Source organism: Ptychodera flava, chromosome 21 (assembly GCF_041260155.1).
Source record: "Ptychodera flava strain L36383 chromosome 21, AS_Pfla_20210202, whole genome shotgun sequence".
In the NCBI taxonomy this organism is placed as follows: Eukaryota; Metazoa; Hemichordata; class Enteropneusta; family Ptychoderidae; genus Ptychodera; species Ptychodera flava.
This window is the reverse complement of record NC_091948.1, coordinates 24,746,559-24,767,220: the sequence shown is the minus strand read 5'-3', so window position 1 is coordinate 24,767,220 and position 20,662 is coordinate 24,746,559. Positions and strand designations below refer to the sequence as shown.

The following is a 20,662-nucleotide window of genomic DNA, read 5'->3' as shown; positions in this document are numbered from 1 at the left end:
TGACCAAAATCACTAAAGGAAGGTGGGTCTACCCCTTAAAACACGCATACCTCTGATGAGATTTTGTCAGAAGGAAAATTGTTTTGACCAATTTAAAATTCAACAGAAATTATTTTTTATCTTTATAGAAGATAATTAACCTAGACAATGTCTTTCAAGTCAAAAACTTTTTTCAGATTTTCCCCAAAATTCTGACCAAAAAACTGGAGTCTATGAAAAGTGCTGCCTATTTCGTCCAAAATTTTCAAAAGAATTACAGAAAAATTCATAAAAATCTGTAAAATGTTGCACTAAAATTTTGGCGGGAAAAATTATAGCACTGAAAGGTTTAATTAAAACCATTGGGTTATTTTTGACCATTCTGCGCTAAGAGCAAAGTTCCATTTAGACTGATACCCATGCATTGCTCATCAAATGTATGAGATGATCATACCAGTATAATAGCTACTGAACCAACATATCCTTGGTTTCTATCATGGCTATCACAGTTTCTCTCAGCCCTTCTATCACAACACAAACTTACACAGATTGCAGTTGCTTTGTGAGTTATTTATATCTTATGATTTCAAATCAAGCCATAAGACTTTGTTTCTCAGTCTGTGGTTACAATGTACAAACAATGGCGCCCGCCTCCAATGCCAAGTTTTTAGTTTTTAGTCCTGATTTCCAGAAAATGACGCAATTGCAGAAAGATATGGAATTGTGACCAAGAGTTTAATTATAGAGATTTCAGTGTCAATCCGGAAATTATCAGTGACCTTTTCTGAGTACAGCAAACAACACATTACAAGCTGTCAAAATGTTCTGTAATCTCATTTAAAAGTTTATTCGGTTTGGAAAAATAATGAAAACATAACCTCTTAGTTTTGACTATTATCTTAAGAATACGCAATGTTTAAATAATTCAAATTTTATATCGTAGTGCCTTATTATTATCCAGAGGTCGCACATATTGGCCGATGATTATTTTTCCATAGACAATTGGCATACTTTGCCGATAAGATTGCATAAAATTGCATTTCGTGGAGTCAGTGGCAATGAGTAGTGGTCAGTGCAGCAGACAACACATTAATAAGCAGTCATAAATATTTTGTAACCAGTCGCATTTGAAAATTTATTGAGCTTGTGGAGGGGGAAGGGGAGATAAAGGAGCAAAATCATGAACTCATGGTTTTGATTATATACGAAAGTATTTGAAGATTTCAACCAATTGCCTTATCAATCATCCGGGTTGGCTGTTAAAGGGACACTAGCTGTCAATGCCAAAATCTTTACTTTCAGCATTTTGTGCCAATTAAGCTACAGGATAGGTGTATCCATATAGGCCAACAAATTGACTTGGTTGAGAGAGATATATTATTGACAATGAGTGAATTACAGTAAATTTTCAGCAAACTATGGCTGCATCTCTAAGTCGCAGTGTACCAAGTTTAAGTCCTGGAGACACCAAAGTACTATAGTTTGATGGTTCACTCTTTATGGTGTATCATATTGCCAAAACAGCATGTGGCATACAATATTATTGTCAAATCTTCAGTGGAGTTTCAGTGTTCATTGATGATTACAAGTAAAAAACACAGCTTTCACAGCAGCATAGACAACTACATGTATCATTAATTGTTTGAAATCTAGAAATCTATCAGTAACAAACACTTAAACTCTTTTAGTGTTCTGAAATAACTTTGTATTCAACTTCACATGTTAACAACAATCGCAACCATCCTCCTCTGATCCCCAAGAAGTACTAAAAAGCATCTTTTGGTATTTTTTATTATTAACATTCAGTAATGACAGCATAATTGTACTTGAGCTATCCATGCATCAGTAAACATTTAGAGAACTCAAATTTAATCTAGAGTCTAGAGTGTGGCATATCATTTATGGTTTTGTAAATTCTCAGACACTACATAATAACCTTCTAGATTCTGGACCCAGGTCAATTCAGCTCTGCCAAGTTTGCAGAAAGTTTACCACAATTACTTATTTCTTTGTTAACATACCAGTAGTATTGTCACAGTTTCTCACGGGACAATGTCATAACATAAACGTGGATTCTGGCAGCAAAATTTCAAGGGTGTTCCCAATTTGTTGATTTGACAAATTCAAATAAATAATATCAATTTCTTATTCACATGTGCAAGTAACAATATTTACATTTCTCAAAAACTACAAAGCAAATGAAAATGGCAATCAATTTGAAATCAGGAAAATCTAGTAAAAAGACATCACATAACGGTTTTAATTCAGCTTCATGTCTAAAATGACATTGCAATCTTTTGAAAGCTATATTGACACGCAAAAGTGAATATACTGATACTTTTGTAAAATTTCAGTATAAAGTACAGGAAATAGTTAGAAACAGATAGTAAAGAAAAGATGACAAAATAAATAAGTGATAATGAGTGATGTTTGACAGCTACTGTCCCTTCAAGCCCCATTTTCACGGGTTGATTTTCAAAGAAAGTATTTGCCTGAGACTGGTCGCCACAATAATAAATGAACCGCTTTCTACGATCTGCTATCAAATCATCTCAAAGAAGACCTCAATCGACCTACAAAAATATGTAAAAAGCTGCTTGATGACAACCGGGATGAACTTGCGCAGAACTCAGAGGTATACAAAGATAAAGTTATTAAGATGGCAAAGAAAATATTGAAAGATCCGAATCATCCACTCCATACAGAATACGAATACCTTCCAAGTGGTCGTCGCCTGAGGGTTCCACGTTCTCGAACAAATAGATTTAAGCATAGCTTTGTACCAAGGTCAATCAGTCTATTGAATCAGTTGTAACCTGATGCGTGTCTGTGTACATGTATGTATAGGTATTATTATAAGTACATTTAGTCTCAATGCATTATATTAATTTTTCTTTTTTGTCTTCTGCCAATGTACACAAAATTTCATGTAACTATTACATGACAAATAAAGAATGAATGAATGAATGAATGAATGAATGAACAGAACAAGCCCTTACCCATTCAATACCAGACTTAAGCCCCACTTGATTGTTTTCCAGTACAAGGGCAAAGCATTGAATATGAAATGAAAATGAAGGGGTGACTATGTCAATATTAATTGCACTTTACATGATAGTTTTGATTTGACTCATACAAATACTATGGACTTAAATCTCTGATGTATATCATTTCCAAATACATAAACCCTACTCAAAGAAGTAAATGTAGGGATAAGTTTTGCTACTGCTGTGCTCAAAGCAAAGTACAAATCTGATCATCCTAGTGTACAGTAGATAGAAATGATTCATACTATTGAAATTGACAACTATTGGAAGGAAAGTTCCTTCATTCGTTCTCTTCATGCAATCCATGCTATCGCCAAATGGCCCGGGGTATGAATGATGATTACAACCAGCAGACCAGTGCTGCTTTGTTTCTTGTGTCATTGTATGCAAAACAGGTATGAGGCTACTGGTTCGTATTAGCATGTATTACATGACATGGTCAATTATCCTAGGGCATTATCAGGGCTAGACATTAAACATGTCACCCTTCTGAAAATGGACTCCTTGATACCCCAGATGTCCTGTGTACACTTCACCAGCAGATGTTTTATTCTTCAACAAACATAGAGCACAGGTACTGGATAGGATGAAGGAACAACCTTGTATGTCCCTAAAACTACTTTCTTGCAAGAATTTAAACTTTACAGATTCAGTATTTTCCAGACTCAATTAGCTGTAAGCTATCACTTCTGGCTTCTGGCCAATATTGCCAGTGTTATTTATAAATGCATAATCGAATTTATTACATGTTTGTAAACAATTTAAATTGGCAATAAAGTACAGTAAAGTAAAGTAAAGTATTTTCCAGAACACAATGCATCTGATCTTAATTACAATGCAATTATATCTCAATAAAGAATTTACTACTCTTGTCAACACTTTGCTGACTGAACATCCTGAAAACATACCGGCTCCACAGTCATATTGGAGATGGTCAGAAAACATGTGAATTAATACATAATAGTAAAAAGAAAATCTTCTTTTCCATCTTTGTATCTACAGAAAGTCTTTTACTTGCAAACAAAGAGTAAATGGAGTGTGGACACAGTTGCAATCTCTTGAAATGCATCTTGATTACAGCTGTATTGAACATTTAAAACTTAACAGATGCAAGCACAAATGTCATTGCATTACTTATCAGTGCAGCCATAGCATTAAGTCATACATGACTGGATGTAAACTTACTGAGGAAAAATGTTTTGCCTTATAATATACCTGTCAACAGGTTGAATGCTAATACCCTACATGGTGTCCATTAGAAAGTAGCTCCGCTGTACAGTTAGATAAGAATCAATACAAAGAACATTCAGTTCCTCATTTGTCTAAGATTTCTCTAGCGTTATTGTACAAAAAAATGCCAGTGAGATCCTAAAACTGTATTATCAATCAAGTAGGCACCGATAGTTAAACATTTTAATACTTGGACAGATATTTCCAAATCCCTCATGTTATTGACACACCTTTGAAAATAAAAAAGTCACCAAATCCGGGAATAACTTTTATCAGTATTATACTATTCAAAAAATCTGATATTGGTCTTAAACTTAACAAAGTGTGGTACTAGTAAACTAAATATAATTTTAACCTTATAAAGAGATAGTACAAAAAAAACGGTTTGTACTTTTACACTACCAGAAATGAGCTGACTAATCTTCTTTCTCAAAGTTCAAACTCTGAGCCTTTAGTACACAGAAAGACCTAAAAATTTGCAAAATAATTGTGGGCATTGACCATGCATGCCTTAGGTTCTAAGAGACCGATCAATCTCCTTATTTCTCTTTTTAAATCTATTCACTAAAAACGAAAGAGTGCCTTAAAATATACACTGCAGCATGCCTTAACAAACTGTATGACCTTCACTGTACATGCGAACGTCAAAGTCCTTTTTCAGTTGCGGCAGCTTGACCCAGACTCTGCCGTATACTTCCCGAAGTTCCATGGACACATCAGTGAACATCTATGGTATTTCAGACAGTCTTGTGCCAGAAAACTTCATACAGCATATAGCAAAAAGTGTAAGCCATAGAATACCTATAAATTTCCGAAATAATCTTTTAGTAATATGACCTGGGCTTTATAAAACTTTGTTGCTGCTCAATTGAATTCTATAAGCATGGTAATAGTAGTCTAAAATTAGGTTTAACCATTATTTTTCACTTCCTTTCATGCAAGAGGTATATTCTGGTATTCAGACTGACTTCTGGCAACCTCCACATGCGTCCTTTGTTACGTACGCCATACTGTGTCGAACTCCCGCGCCGTATTCTGTCATAATGTCGAAAAGTTGTGTGGCCACTCTGTCAAAACACAATTTCAAAATCGCGTAACAGTTTTATTCTGGCTAAGACAACCAAACCCCATACATCGCTGTGATTCCTAGACTCTGGCTTGAAGTCCTGCGAAGTATAAATTGTGTACCTACACAGATCGTTCAGAATACCCCATTTGTATCGGAGATGGCAGCGATACAAATTCTACCGTATGGGGAACAGTTGTGTGGCCACTCTGTCAACACATTTTCAAAATCGCGTACCATTTTTAGTCTGCGTTTGACAAGTACAAAACAGGTATCGTTTTAAAGCTCTGACATTGCTCTTCTTTCTTGCAAAATGATATACGCGTACCTACACAAATAACCTTTATAACAGTATTTCTAATAGAGATGATGAACATTTGCAAAATGATTCTTGGTACTTGAGCGAAATCGATAAACTGGGGGTAGAAATGAATCGTCAATATTTCGAATATTTGTTCACTAATCGGACTCCTTGTTGGACATGACCTTCTGCAGAACACGTGGATTATGTTGACTGTCGAAATTCGTCGAAATTCACAAGACAGGGGCTTAATAAGCGGCCCAAAACTGCCGATCACACTTGGTGGGTAATTTGTGACCCAGCGTGACCTGTACTTTATTAATGATGTGATCTGGTCGATGATTAGCTGAATGCCGGAATACATTATCATAATGAGTCGCAAATTTTGGAGATGACCCGGACTGGTTTGGGAAACTGATTACTTAGAGATGTACTTCCAAAACCTGGCTTTGAGGACTAGGTGGTATATGATAAAACCCTGCACAATGTAAACTATCAATCTTTTTACACAAGAAGAGTCTTTTCAGCACCTGACTACAATACAATGCGTACAGAGTTCACATAAAAATTTTGCTAATTTCTGTTGATGAAATTACTTGAAATTTACTACAAAGCCTGGGTATAAATAAACATTTAATGACTTTGTTTGCTGCTTCTTTTCTACCAAAGGTACTTCCAGATTTGATCTATTCTTGCTAATTGCACTTTTGTACCTTTTTTAATTTTTTAGCTCGTATAACATTGCTAAGTTAAGTAAATGGGTTGGTCAATAAGAAGCTAAATAGGCATCAATATTGCTCTGAATTATCTGATCATGTAAAAGATAGGAACTTTCTGTGATTGCATAGGCTGAAGAAGAATAAAATACAAAGTGTGAACACAACTGTACATGCATGAACTCTCTGTCCTCAGTAATCAATAGGTATCAATATTGCTCTGAATTATCTGATCATGTAAAAGATAGGAACTTTCTGTAATTGCATAGGCTGAAGAAGAATAAAATACAAAGTGTGAACACAACTGTACATGCATGAACTCTCTGTCCTCAGTAATCAATAGGCATCAATATTGCTCTGAATTGTCTGATCATGTAAAAGATCTGAACTTTCTGTAATTGCATAGGCTGAAGAAGAATAAAATACAAAGTGTGAACACAACTGTACATGCATGAACTCGCTGTCCTCAGTAATCAAAAGTATTAACATAAAATAATTCCACCTCAGAGGAATGGACTCCATTCTACATACTGAAAGAATGTCTTTTCAACGAATTTTACAACAAAGGATCTGATTGCAATGAGAATTCCATTTTCTCTATTACTGTACTCTTCTAGGTGTCTCCAGTATGCACACTTTGTTTCAAATGAGAGCATGTGACTTGACAGTGTTACAATTTTAATAAAGCAAATGTCTTTTTTAAAGATTTTGGAAATCATGAGCTATTGTCTGACAGGAACACACGATTTCTATTCCTCGTAACAAGAGTTGGGATATCCAAGTTAAATAGTCTTCACAGTGAAAAGTTGAGTTGAATGGCTGTCAGTCTTGAAGGATCATATCTGTAAGGAATTTCACTTTGAAAATTATATGTTGAAGGTTCTCTATTACTGCTCTCATTGCTACTGAAATCCTGTTCACGGAGTTTTATATTAAGATTTAGTGAAGTACGCCACTTTCCCTAATGGTACATCAACTTTTATCCATTGTCTCCCTGTTAAAATATCACCAGTAATTTCATTAACCCAGGTACCATATGGTATGTATACATCCCTTTCTCGTTCACCTTTGGTCAGTACTGGCGCAACCAAAGTGTCAGGACCGATAAGAAACTCTGTATCGATTTGGTAAACAATTTCATCAGATGAATTTCCCCACCAGACGGGCCTTATGATAGGATTCCCTGTCATGATAAACTCCTGGGCCAGGGCTATCATCTTTGGAGCGATTACGTCACGATGGAACTTGACCCACTCGGTGGCAAGGTCATTGACTTCTTGGTCATATTCCCATGGTGGAGTTAAAAACTGCATCACAGGTAGGAAAGCTGACAGCTCCAGCCAGCGGATGTACAGCTCTCTGTCTGGAAGACTATTGTTTCCTCGACCACCTATGACATCAGGTATGACAAATGGATATCCCATGATGCTATATGTTAGCACTGTAGGTATGATGCTTTTCAATCCATTTTCTGAGTCCCATGATGCATTTTTTTCCATTATGTTCAGAAAGACAGACTTACTTTGAGATCGATATGCAGCTCTCACTTGATTTGAACTACCAAGACCAGCTACCAAGGCTGTATATGCTGTAGTGTATTCACCTGGGTAAACTGTGGGGTGACAGGTGCTAAACTCAGGTGGAAGCCAAGAGACTTCACCGCCGACAAACTGAAATGAGTCCACTCCTAATTTCTCTTTCAGGTTTTTAAGTTTATCTGTAAACCATTGCACAGCTTTTGGGTTGGTGACATCCAGAATGCCTGCTGCAATACCGTGCCACCATTGCGTCAGTTCTGGTGAAATGTCCCGTGGGCCACGTATCCAGTACCCTGGTCCCAATCCCTTCCCAAATGTGTGTGAATCTGTGTTGGCAAACGGATGCATCCAGATGGCAGTGTTGAAGCCCAGGTGATGAAGTCTCTCAAACATGTCTGCAGGATTTGGAAAAGTTACTGGGTCAAAATCGAGGTCGCCGTATCTCAGCAGGTAAGTGTCATGAAGGACAAGCTGACTGCTGTTGTACTCCTGTTCTTGGATCTGTTCAGCAAATGCTAACACTTGGCTTTGATTGGTGTCTCCAAGATATGCTGTCAGCCATACAGGGGATTCAAAAAGATGTTCATCTGGGTAGCTGTCTGGGGTGTCAAAGTGTTCCTGAGATATAAACTGATGAGCAGCATTGATGTCAGGATGAGCGCAAACAGTGTATTTAAGTGTGGAAAGTTTATCATCAGGCATCCTGTACATAGAGTCTTCATACTTCCCCTGGAAGCACAGATTATTGTCGTTGTTGTGATTCAGGCTTACATAAAGAGGTGTGGTGTCATCCACGTATATGGAGATCCCCTTGGAGGATAGCCAGTAGGGTTCAAGAACAGATCCAAAAGTAGCACTTTCATAACGTAAGTCTGACGACAGATATTGAGTCATACTGACATTTTGTGAGTTGATTGGCCATTTCATATCCTTCATCTCACCTCCTCCATACCACCACGCACCATTTAGTGAAACACAGTCTAATGGGACGTAATTCTTATCCAGTGAAATCCACTCAACACTGTAACATTCTGCAGCATCTTCTTTGTGAAATGTGGCATTTAATTTGACATATCCTTTCCACAAAAGGCAAATGCCATTCTTATGTTTTTTACCAGCACAGCCGTAAGGAGATGCATTTGGTAGATTGACAGCTAGCTGACTTTCGAGTACAATCTTTGACTGGTAACTCACATACATATGTCCATAATCCACAACTACCTTGGCATTGCCAAGGTGTAAAGTCGTTGGCTTGGGTTTGTGGAATATCCATACTAACGTCACATTAACTATGATCAAGATAAACAGGAAAGCAACAAAGAGTTTAAGTTTGATCTCACGAGGAGTCTTCAGCCTCCTGATTGGTAATGAATAGTCAACTTCGCTTGACGTATCGCTGTGAAAGTCACTGGTGTATGAACTGCTGTTGAAAGATATATGGTCAGGTGGTACTGGTGATTTCAACTTGACCAATAAATTAATTGGCTCCCGCGGTCGTTCATTCTCACCACTACTTATGCCTGATTCAACACTGATGACATCAAACTTGACCTGTGCGCCTTGCTCTGATCCAGACTGGCTGTCTTCATCCCTCACGAGAGTAGCCTCAGTTTCGTTTCGGATCATTTTAGTGGTCATTCACACCCCAGTCACCTCTGTACAAGACAACACAATCAATATGATAAGTTCAAACTTGCAGGAATTACGGCACTTTCATTCAGAAATCTCTCACTCTAGGTGTGTTGTTCTAGCCATTTACAATTGATTGGCCTAGCTGATTCAAGCAAACTCTTTGCCTGAGTGCTGTGCAGTCTGGTTTTGAAGGACAATCCCCTGATTTACATAAACAAATATAGTGTATTACAGTAAAGACGCTTAACATTTCACCCCGGCATTTACTGCTGCAACATCTACTGTATTAAAGAAAGATCATACCTCCGTTATAGGTAATCATAACGAGTGAGTGAAGTAAGAATGGTCACAGTATATTTGAAAGAATTCAACTGACTACAATATATATGTGCAATGGCAATTCTTCTCCTCTAGTCCTTTGCTAAGAATATAACTAAATCTATGATGTATCATTTTCTGGGTAACGATGACCTTGTTTGCCACCCTGGCAGATAAGAGTTGATTATTAACAGTACACATTATCCCTATCTATCAATCCCATTCTAGTGCAGCATCAGTTTCAAGTAGAGCAAATTATAACTTATTCTCAAAAACGAATATAGTAACACTGTCTTAAAATCAAACTATCTAGAAGCAGCATAAAAAGATTACATTCAGGTACATAAATAGCTCTGGGGAGTTACTGATCAACAAAACTCAATGACATTTTATAGAGTTATTTTTCCAAGTAATACGGCGCCGACCACTACTAGCATAGTCCCCATGGTGTAGAGACAAAACTTCAGCAAAAAGTTTTGCCTGGAACAAATTTTCAAACCGTACAGACTAGTGAATTAACTTTGCATTGTTTGACTTTGAATAGATATGATGCTACTTCATATTATTCTGTAGATAATTTATCTTAGCTCAATTTTAATTTGGGTGTCTGTCACATAGGGATAGATCAATATAGATATCAGGAGGAGCAGTTGAACATTTGTACAGTATGAAATTCTCTGAAAATAGTAGGTACGATTTACCAACTCCCACAATCTAAAACAGTGAAGCTTCAAAAAAATCACTGCCCTAACCATCCCCCTTCCAAACAGCTAATGGTACTTTCCTAACAGCAAAAAGGCTTATCTGTTTACATATCGCTTGCAGGCGATGAAATTCATCAGCCTGTGTCTTCAAAAACTTGTTCCCTGGCTGAGCTACTTTCAGGAATGTGGAACTTGTTCTATTGATCCATTTGGAAATAGAGATACCTGGGCATTTTAAAGTATTACAAGCAGAATATCGAAGATCCATTTGGTGCCATGTCTACGATCACTTGGAGAACACTATTTTGGTGTAAGGCTGTAGTCCCGGGCTCTAGTACAATGTTTTACAATAATAACTGGTAATGCAGGCGACTTGTGCATGCCATTTGAAACTGACAGTGAGAAGCCGTTCCCTCTTCCTGTATACCACAGGCACCACAGTAGTTGTCAGTTGCTAGCGCTTTTAGTGTAGTAAAAGCGTTATCAACTGACAACTACGGTGGAGCCTGTGCAGTATACAAGTACACTTGTTCTCTCTTAGCCCCGAATCTTGACTGAAAGATTCCGTCGCGTGCGGGCGCTCCGGCGCACTGCGACCTACGACCCTTTACCACGACTGAAGGCACACTGTTGAAATCCTGTTCTCCAACAAAATTTTGTTGGAACCAATCGTATTACAGAAACGAGTTAATTGACAGTATGTAGGGTAACAAGACCGCCCACACCGCTCACTCAGTGCGTGATCGTTATTAGCATATTCAAAACTGTCGCCCGGCTTTTGTCCCGCCTAAGCTTATATCATGTCTTGTTTGTCAACAAACACGACGTGTTTTCTCAAACTCAAAGTATTGAAAATCAAACGGCCGAAGCTATACTCACGTTGACGTCTGTGTCTAGCTTTCTGATTTGATCATTATGGCCGATCCGAACAATCGCCGACTCGCATTGCCTAGGCAGTCAGTAAATGTTCTGATGTATATAATATTATGTTGAAAACAGAGCAAAGAGACGCACTCAAAGAGTTTTTGCGGCGGCATGGCAGAGATGTGTTCACTATTTTACCAACAGGGCCCCACGGTATGTGAAATCTATGATTTACACGCTGGCACCCAAAGTTATACCGTTCAGGATCGATCGTTCTGGGAATTTCGCCTCTGATTTCACTCGTAAAAGATCAAGTGCAGAAGTGCAGCGAAATGGGTGTGAAGGCGGCTTTGATCGGTTCAGATCTCCGAAACGACGTACGTACCAAGGAACAAATTGTGCGTGGTAAATTCAAGGTTGTGTTCAGTTCACCAGAGAGGCTATCATGACGAGATAGTGGCGGAGATTACTCAGTTGCGATGTCTATCAAGAAAATCTTTTTGGAATTGCCATCGACGAAGCACACTGTGTTTATTTTTTTACAAAGGCAGGCTCCGCTGCTGTGATGTCCAGACGTCAGTTCCACTGTAAAGAGGTGCTTCAGTTTCTCGGCGATATCGGTCGTTTTCGAAAAGATCGACCTTTTCTTCCGAGAGTCTACAGTCTCCCCGCAGACTGCACATTCTGCTGCGGTCAGCGAGAAAGACGCTATGGAGTTTTTTATAGGCGTCAATTGAGCCATACTGACAACTGTATCTATATGTAAGTTTTTTCTCCGACATGCGGCCAGCCTAAGCTTACACACACGTGTCATTGATTTCAACTGCCGAGTAGAGCGATTATGCAATGTCGGCGCTGCCGATGCAGTTGATTGACATTGTTGTCTTGACTACCGCGTGTTCATTATGCCCGTAAACAGCCCACGTGAGCAATATTCAAATTACACTACCATGATTTACATATTTGAAAAGTCTGTGAAGTCAGTTGTGGGCGGTACTTTTTTTCTTTGAGTTTGCCGCGGCCAAGTACAGTGTGCCTTCAGTCGTGGTAAAGGGTCGTAGGTCGCAGTGCGCCGGAGCGCCCGCACGCGACGGAATCTTTCAGTCTAAGCCCCGAATCTTGAAATAAAACTTGGCATCATAAGAGGACCTTACGAGGGCAATGAACTCTTTTCAAGATGAAGTGTAAACCTGACCGCTATCGTAAACCTTGGGGCTACAACTAAAATGTAAATTTTGATAAATTACATGTAATAATGGGTTGAGCACGGACGCGGAAGAAGTGCGTTGAAAAACCTTGTTGTACGTTGTAGTGCGCACTGCTGTATGGATAACGCATTTAAAAAGCGTACGAAAAGAATGCACATAAGTATCACAGTCCTGTCTCCACACAGTCAAGTGCGTGGGGAAACTACGATATTGCACATTCTCGAATGATATCTGTTGACCTTCGTCCGTCTGGTCGCAACGGGACTTGCCTAGGCTTTGCTGCGAATCCGTAGCCTCTGCCACTCGGGTAGGTTGGTCATTGGAGTGGCCCCACTCCCAGCAGAACACGTCAAGGAGTGGCAGGGCTCGTTTTCGCAGCAAGCCAAGGCTGTGAGTGGGACCTTCGAGGCACACGCAACATAACCTAAAATCGACTACCACCACATACCGGTATGTCGTAAAGTCTTATAACTCATATAAAGATGGAAAAATCAGCATAAATTTGTCACTGATATTAAAGGATTAATAGCCACGCCTAAAGTTTTGTTTTGACATCGTAAGAACTGCACCTCTCGGCGTTCTGCCGCTGTGCTGCACTGCAGTTCCGGTGTACACAACAAAACTTACCACGCACTGGCAGTGGCACTACTACATTCATTCAGTGACAAATTTCACATTTCAGCAAAAACGATTGACTACATCGACACTATTGCCCCTAATTTAAAACTTGGTTGCTAAAAATGGAAATAAGCGAAAAGAAGGAGCGCAGAAATTGGAAAGATCACAAAATTTGTTACACGAATAACTCACCGCTGCAACTTTGCCTCCGCCCCACCATCGCACCCCCTTCATCGAGTTCTCACTCGAACTCTCCATTTCAACGCAGCGTTGCATGTTGGGTAGCGATAAAAACCTTTACCACGGTACCCCGTCGTGTATTGCTTCGGCCATTTCCGTAAATGTTCGATAAAATAAAGAATTGAGTATTTTACGAATAATCATGAACAATGTGAGACATAGGTGTCACGATTTGAAAATTATAAAAAAAATTGTATCGAATAAAGGACATTGGTCGGTATGAATTCGCATAAAGATTGTTTTCTTACAACTCGTCAGAACTCGGATATTTCCGTATTCAAATTTGTGCCATGTGAGTTGGCGTGGGCGACAAGAGACCTTTTGTGAAGAAAATGGCTGCAAATAGTTACTTCGGGTTTACCCACGGCGGGACCCAATATACGTAAGTTTTCTTCCACAAGACGGGAAAAATTATTTATTTGATACAGAGGATACATAAGTAGGGCATCGGCAGTGGTTTAATACAACAAATATCTTTCAAAATAGCAGCAAATATTTTGTCTTCAACCTAGGTAATTTTTGGCAATGGCAATACCATGCACGCTGTATGGCTTCCGAGGTTCTGTTGTTCTCGCTTCTCCAGAAATCATATAATATTTAATGAGACCTGGTTTTACAGGTACTCACTTTTTCACGTTGTTGCTGTAATGCTAGTTGAGATCCCGATGTATTTCAATGTTAATCTTTTATTATTATTATTATGATTTTTGCACTTCTGAAACGTCAAGGGGGCCAGCGAAAGGTGATTTGCATACGGTCCATTAAATTCCACAATTTTGCATGAACGTCCCCTGATTGCAGCGGTATAAGTCAAATTTGTAGCATTTTTATGCATTTCCCGCTATTTTTTTTAGGGGGGGGGGGCGTTTACTTTCCCAATTCATTTAAATGAACAACTTCATAGATTGAACACAATCCATGTGTCATTATATATTTATAAAATAAGGCTGAAATGCAAATATTGTGATTAGTTATAGATCCGGTTGCATCACAAATTTGCTACACCCTGACAGCACTTCTGAAACTATGGAAAGTAGTTGAAATTGCAACACACTTTGAATTACAATTCTCATTACTTATATCTGGTATTAAAGTCAAACTATGAAATTCAACAGAGGCAAATGACAGAGAACCAACCAAGGGTAGACCGATGAAGTCTGATGGTCAACTGCTCTCCCTTAGCATACCAATGTGTGCCATAAGTATGTAAATGTAAACACGGTTTGCTCTGGCTACTCAAGCTGATTAGCCTCTTTGGCTAATACAGTGTGAACACAAGTAGCCAGATTTTCTTTTGAGAGGTGAGGTCAAGGGGTCACACACATCATCTAGAAGGGTCAAAGGTGCTATCATTAAAGCGCAGTGGTCGTCGCGCCGCGCTTGCGTGGTTTTTTGTTGATAAACATAAATTTTTGTAAACATAAGTCTTCTCAACTTCAATAGAGTGAGATGGGAGCAGTCCCCCACTTTGTTAAGGCCTTTGTAAGACTCAACATCATGCAATAGTAAAATATTAAGATCGGAAACGAACTTCAGTGGTATAAACTCGTGTAGAGCTACGAACATTGGGACACTACACTTAGCACATGTCGCTGAGTTCACTGTACGCAGACACAGTGAACAAAAGCTTTGATCGTGCGCGATCACGCTGGTTATACACAATGCTATGTACAGTACACTGAAAATACATAACTAAAATGATCAACATTGCCTATATATGTAGACCAGCAAAAAGCACAATGCCTAACACAAAAATTACACTCAAGACCATGATCGGCTAGCCTGAGCAGGACACGGGAGATGTTGTTGGGAGACGGTCACCGCGTTGACGTACACGGATATAGAGAATCCGGTCCCACAACGTACCGGCCGGCCCGCGACGACTTGGCCCACAACCAACTGTTGATCACCATGTCTTACTTCTCCTAGTATTACGTGGTAAGAAATAGTAAATGTCAGGAAACAATAGACAAAACGAGCGGGTTTTCGCGGCATTTGGCAGAAAATTGCACGGCTACACCGTGCATAGACGTATCGAGAGATCCTGTGCCCCGGCCTGTGCACGGTCATGGCAGTGATCCAACCGCTAGCTGGAGTAGGCCTACCGGTGCTGGGCAATCTTCGTTGTTGTACCTCCTGATTGCCGGGAGGTCTGAATCCTCTTTCAAGTGAGATAACCCCCACATAACAAGAAGACCTATGAAAGGTCCTTCGCTTGACTTGATACCTGTACTCAGAATTCTCGTTTGCACCCCAAAACGGGGTAAACTTTGTTGTAGTTGAGTTGGATTCTCCACAGCCGAGTGTAGCGCGCCATATACCCGGTTTGACACGGACGTTCATACAGACCACGGAACGGAACAGATGCAGAGATGCTTCTTGCTGCAGCGGGCATTGCTCTGCGAGCTGTAGATTTCTGTAGTTTGAGTTGTTGTCTTTGTACAACTTGTTGTACTCCTGTCGGGCCTCTTGAAATGAAAGCTCTCGTCCTTGCTAGCGATGTCGAAAACTAGAGCCCGGTCGTTGATAGTCTGTTGGCGTATACATGCGTACGTCTAGCTCTATGGCTCGAGCGATAACAGTAGCCGAGCCCCATTCAACTGATTCAAGAAAATCATGAGCAAATGTGATCTCAATCCAGCGTGCAATTATTGTTCAATATTCAGCAGATATTTAACTTAGATTAATTGACCTTTTATTGCGTGTTACATTTGGTTAGTTGGTATGCTTGTGACAGATCAGCCGCCATTTTAACAAGCGGCAATATCGCAAACATTACAATCAACCCGTAACATGTGCGGCGTTCTTGGATTTGTTTACAACAGAGGGGGACCCCCTCAGGAGGATGCGCAGCGCGACGACCACTGCGCTTTAAATACTCAAGAGTAATGATAACCAAATATTTCAGGTCTGCCACTTTCTCATCATCATATGTATCCTCAGTGCTGCTTTAATAGTTCAATAAAAAGAATGCTTCGTATCAAAACTCATGCATGACTATTGAAACTTGTGAACTTTCAAACGTCAACCAAAGAAATTGTGAAGTACAAAAAAATACAGAAAAGAGTAACATCCTCAAGATCGATGAACGTGGCATGGCATGCCATGATCACACTGATAATGTGATATTGATACACGTCCGTGCATGGCCAAAAGACAGCAAAACTCAGTAACAATTTCCAAGCTAAGTAAACAGTGTTTTACAAAGCTGTTTTAAATCAAACTGGTTTGCACAATCCCTCGATATAGAAGTGACATTTTGGTGACATTTCAGCTTGAATCATACCTTGAGATAAAATATAAACGTGAAACAAAGACATCATGTGTGCTGCCATTCACGTTCAAGAGCATGGTGTGAACCCGTGAACTGGCATGTGCATTGGCTGCACGTAAAAGCAACTCTACTTTCCAAGATCAAACGGTCCGTGTCTTGTTAAAACAACAGCATAGCAGTGAAAATTGTAATGGTCACCGGTAAAACCGCTCTTCACAGATGAAAGGATGATCGCTGAAAACAACTGAAATTGCATGTTTAGACTTGGACTATGACAACCTCCCGGGAAAACAGGACAGCGTGAACGTGAACATGGCGGACGTAACTAGAGTGGGACTATGCTATTTAGGTAACGGGGGACATTTCGGAGGGCACAAGTACATGTATTGGGTATACGTGCCATTTTGCTCACGATCATTACTATCACGGGAACTTCGATGTCCCATTAGCTTCTTTTTATCTGAAAAGTAATTTTACCAACTTGTACGACCCATTATACTCTGAAAACAGTGGCAGGGCTTATACTTAGATGAGTACGATAGAACTATGACGGAAGACTACCCAAGAAGTAACACAAAACACCGCAATGCAACAGAACATCGTAGTACAAAGTGACCGAACGTACAAATTTTGAGTCGCCAGTCTGGCGATTGTTCTGACCGTATGAGTCGCCAATGAGTGAATCGATTCGCCATTTTGCCGTCTGGCGAGCGGTAGCGCGAACACTGTAAAACGCATACCACTCCTCCCTACCACAGCCATGCCATCAGAAAGGGCATTGCCGCTATTTTGTGGGCTGGCCGCCATCCCTCTGTTAACTCTATACTCTATGGGGAAAATAAAATTTTCAATTTTAGAAAAACTAAGACTGTAAAATATTTTCTTACACCGAGAGCTTTAAAATGAGCCCCCACAAATAGTAGATCAGAAAAGTCCCCGAGGCACATTCTATCTTAATATTCTGTTTTCATCATTTGCTAAGTTTACAATTGTTTTGCTGCAAAATATTGTATTTTTTACATCCTCAGTTCACAGCCAGGGTCCTATGCTCATGCAGCTGGGCAGCCACAGGGTGGATATGTACACCAGGCTGCTACTGCTGCACATCCAGGAAGCTACTCTGCCACTGCCCCACGGCAGACAGCTACAGCTGCATATGACCAAACCTATCCAGCAACTCATCAGCCTGGCCAGTATGGATATAGGTTAGTGGAGGTCATTCCAAATATTTTAGTGACATCTCTTTTGTAGTGCTTTCCATACTGAATCGGTTTAAGGATTACACAAGTTTAAGATGTCAAAACCTACGTGTACCATGTTCACATCAAATGTGAATGACAAAACAAGTTTAGCCATCAAATGTAATACTCATCTTTTCACCATTGAATTTAGTATTCACAGAACCCAGGAAGCGCCACCTCCTCCGCCACCAGCCAGCACAGCCCAAACCTACAGGGATACTTACAATTATGCACAATCAACGACACCAAGTACATATGAAAAATCAACATATTATCAACCGCCTCAAACCCAACACACAACAACTAGTGATGCCTACTACCAGCAGCCAACAGGTGAGAGTGAAATGGCATATCAATGTACTTCTCTAAAAAGCATGAAATTCCAGTTGCAACCAGAGATACAAAATCTAAAATTGAAAAACATAACTTAAAACCATGTAGTCTGCTCTTGAATTTTGTGCCATCTCAAAGCCATTTTGTACACCCATTGTAGAAACCAAACAATGTCTATAGTATTGTATCAAATTAATAATATGATATTTAATCCTCTTCTGGCCTAAGTTTTATTTTGGCAAATACCTTCACTGCCCAAGGTACCAGCGAGGCATTGCATCTTTAGTTTCTAAACCAGATGAAGTTCAATCTGTTAAACTAATGATGGGCACTGACTGAATGACTCATGAAATCAAACTGTGCTTTTTGTTTGCTAGTTTTAAAGTACAAGTTCATTTCATTTTCCCCAATAAAATTCAACCGGGCTGTTCAAACATGGCAACCCAATAAAAAAAAAAATGTAGAATTTGATAGGGGAATGCAGAAAATGATCTTTCATTTCTGACATAATGCCATACATGTAGGTTCACTTCAGATGACTCAATGAAATTTTCATTGATTCCAAAAAAGGTTAACAAAAATTGAGTTTAAAGGCAAACTTTTTTGCTCAGAGGTTAGTCTTTTTGTGTCTGTAGACTCGTATCATGCATTTCCCATGTAAATGACCACAAGGTGTTGGATATATGTGTAAACCTCAGTTCTTATACTTTGTAGTGTTTCATCACACAACTGCAGGAAAAACTGGGTACACCACTGCAGCTCCTGCATACACAGCAGCGAGACAAGTGACCTCGGCTAAACCAGTCCAGGTCACCACGGCTACTGCTGTATCCTATACCTATCCAGCAGTAACCTCTCAACCAGCAGCAGTCACATACACAACCAGTGGTTATCAACCGACAACCACGGTGACCTACACCCCAGGTGGGTTTTAAATTTATGGATTGTCAGTATTTTTTTCCATCGAATGAGAAACTATTTAGCAGAACACTTCATAATGAAATTGCGTCAATAAATGGTTTTCTGCATGTACGTGTAGATTGCCATATGAATTGCAATGTCAGAGCATGAATCATAAAATTTATCTGGTAATGATCAATTTATGGTGATCTTAATCAAATGCCTGAAGCAGAACATAATAAAATTAATTTATGCACAGTGTGTAATTAGTATCGTTTGAGTTCACAATTGCATGATGATGACATACCATATAACTTAAGAATTTAATTTCCAGCATGTACTCTTGAGTAATCCGCTTAGATGCCACATGTATAGATTACGTGCCATGTGTCTGATTGAAATAACATTATCCAGGGCCCTGTACATGAAATAACATTAACAAGGGCCAACGAATTGCCATTTGCAAGCACATAACGTGATTTAAAATTCACAGAATTTCAAATGACTATAGGATAAATTGCCTGTGTGAGTAAAATATACCCAATTCAGGAGATCAGAGCCCACATGACAAGTCTTTAAAATCTATAAAGACCAGTCTTGACCTAGCTTGTTGTCATGGTTGTCCCTCCCTCATAGGCACCACGTATTCAGGGTATGATGCCGCTATCTATTCTGCAGCAACCACCTACTACCAGCAGCAGCAAGCTCAGAAGCAAGGAGTGACTTGGGGTTTCAACAAGAAACCTCAGTATGGACAGAATCAGAAGAAAAAGGAGAAGCCACCACCCAAGCAACCCCAGATCCACTATTGTGATATTTGCAAGATAAGCTGTGCGGGACCACAAGTAAATACCGACACTTTTCTGTTACTATTCCATTTTTGTAGAGCCATCAATTGTATGAGGTACTTTTTCGGCCTAAAAGTGTCCAAAGTAAAAACCTATAACAGTTCTCTTTAAAGACTTAAGTAATTAATATTTGTGTAGTCATTTGTATTTTATTCAGTGTGTTGTCATGAGTGATTCAGAGTTCAGAAAAGAATCTTTCCCTTTCATTGTCCAAGACGTCCAACCAGATTATGTAACCAGATTATGAGAACACAGTATAATCAAACATTCAATTGTTCCAATGAGCAGTGAGAGAAAAATTTACTCAGCATTTTGTATGTGAAAGAAAGTAAAGGACATCTTGCGCTTGTGGCCATCTTCTCTGACTATGCCATCACCCTTACAGACCTACAGAGAACATCTGGAGGGACAAAAACATAAGAAGAAGGAAGCTGCTGCCAAGGTCGGCACAACTGCAGGCAGAGCCGGAGCTAACACCCTGAGATGTGAACTCTGTGATGTCACATGTACTGGCAGTGATGCTTATGCTGCTCATATCAGGGGAGCCAAACATCAGAAGGTAAATGGGGGGAAAATAGCTTTACTAAATGCAATACAGGGAAAGA

General features: G+C 39.5%; 2 protein-coding genes across 5 annotated transcripts in view; one reads left to right on the top strand and one right to left on the bottom strand.

The window, feature by feature from the left end:
- Window positions 1-1,753: 1,753 nt before the first annotated feature.
- LOC139121818 (myogenesis-regulating glycosidase-like) lies at window positions 1,754-13,569 on the bottom strand. Its single transcript, XM_070687021.1, has 2 exons — window positions 13,414-13,569; window positions 1,754-9,532 (listed from the first exon to the last, which is right to left on the bottom strand). Exon 2 carries the CDS (start codon window positions 9,513-9,515, stop codon window positions 7,272-7,274), a length of 2,244 nt encoding a protein of 747 aa, XP_070543122.1. The 5' UTR covers window positions 9,516-9,532; window positions 13,414-13,569; the 3' UTR covers window positions 1,754-7,271.
- A 134-nt stretch (window positions 13,570-13,703) lies between these two features.
- The window catches only part of LOC139121817 (zinc finger RNA-binding protein-like), a 30,362-nt gene continuing 23,403 nt past the window's right edge, over window positions 13,704-20,662 (top strand). The window contains exons 1-6 of one of the 4 annotated variants that reach the window (XM_070687019.1): window positions 13,704-13,843; window positions 17,764-17,940; window positions 18,128-18,309; window positions 19,045-19,233; window positions 19,888-20,054; window positions 20,443-20,616. In XM_070687019.1, coding sequence (XP_070543120.1) covers window positions 13,794-13,843; window positions 17,764-17,940; window positions 18,128-18,309; window positions 19,045-19,233; window positions 19,888-20,054; window positions 20,443-20,616 — 939 coding nt within the window. In that variant the 5' untranslated portion in view covers window positions 13,704-13,793. Of the gene's footprint in view, window positions 13,844-17,763; window positions 17,941-18,127; window positions 18,310-19,023; window positions 19,234-19,845; window positions 20,055-20,442; window positions 20,617-20,662 lie in introns of all 4 variants that reach the window. The other 3 variants (XM_070687017.1, XM_070687018.1, XM_070687016.1) reach the window with 3 other exon arrangements.

Coding starts and splice junctions, on each gene's coding strand:
- LOC139121818 (XM_070687021.1), bottom strand. CDS start 9,515: ATGACCACTAAAATGATCCGAAACGAAACTGAGGCTACTCTCGTGAGG.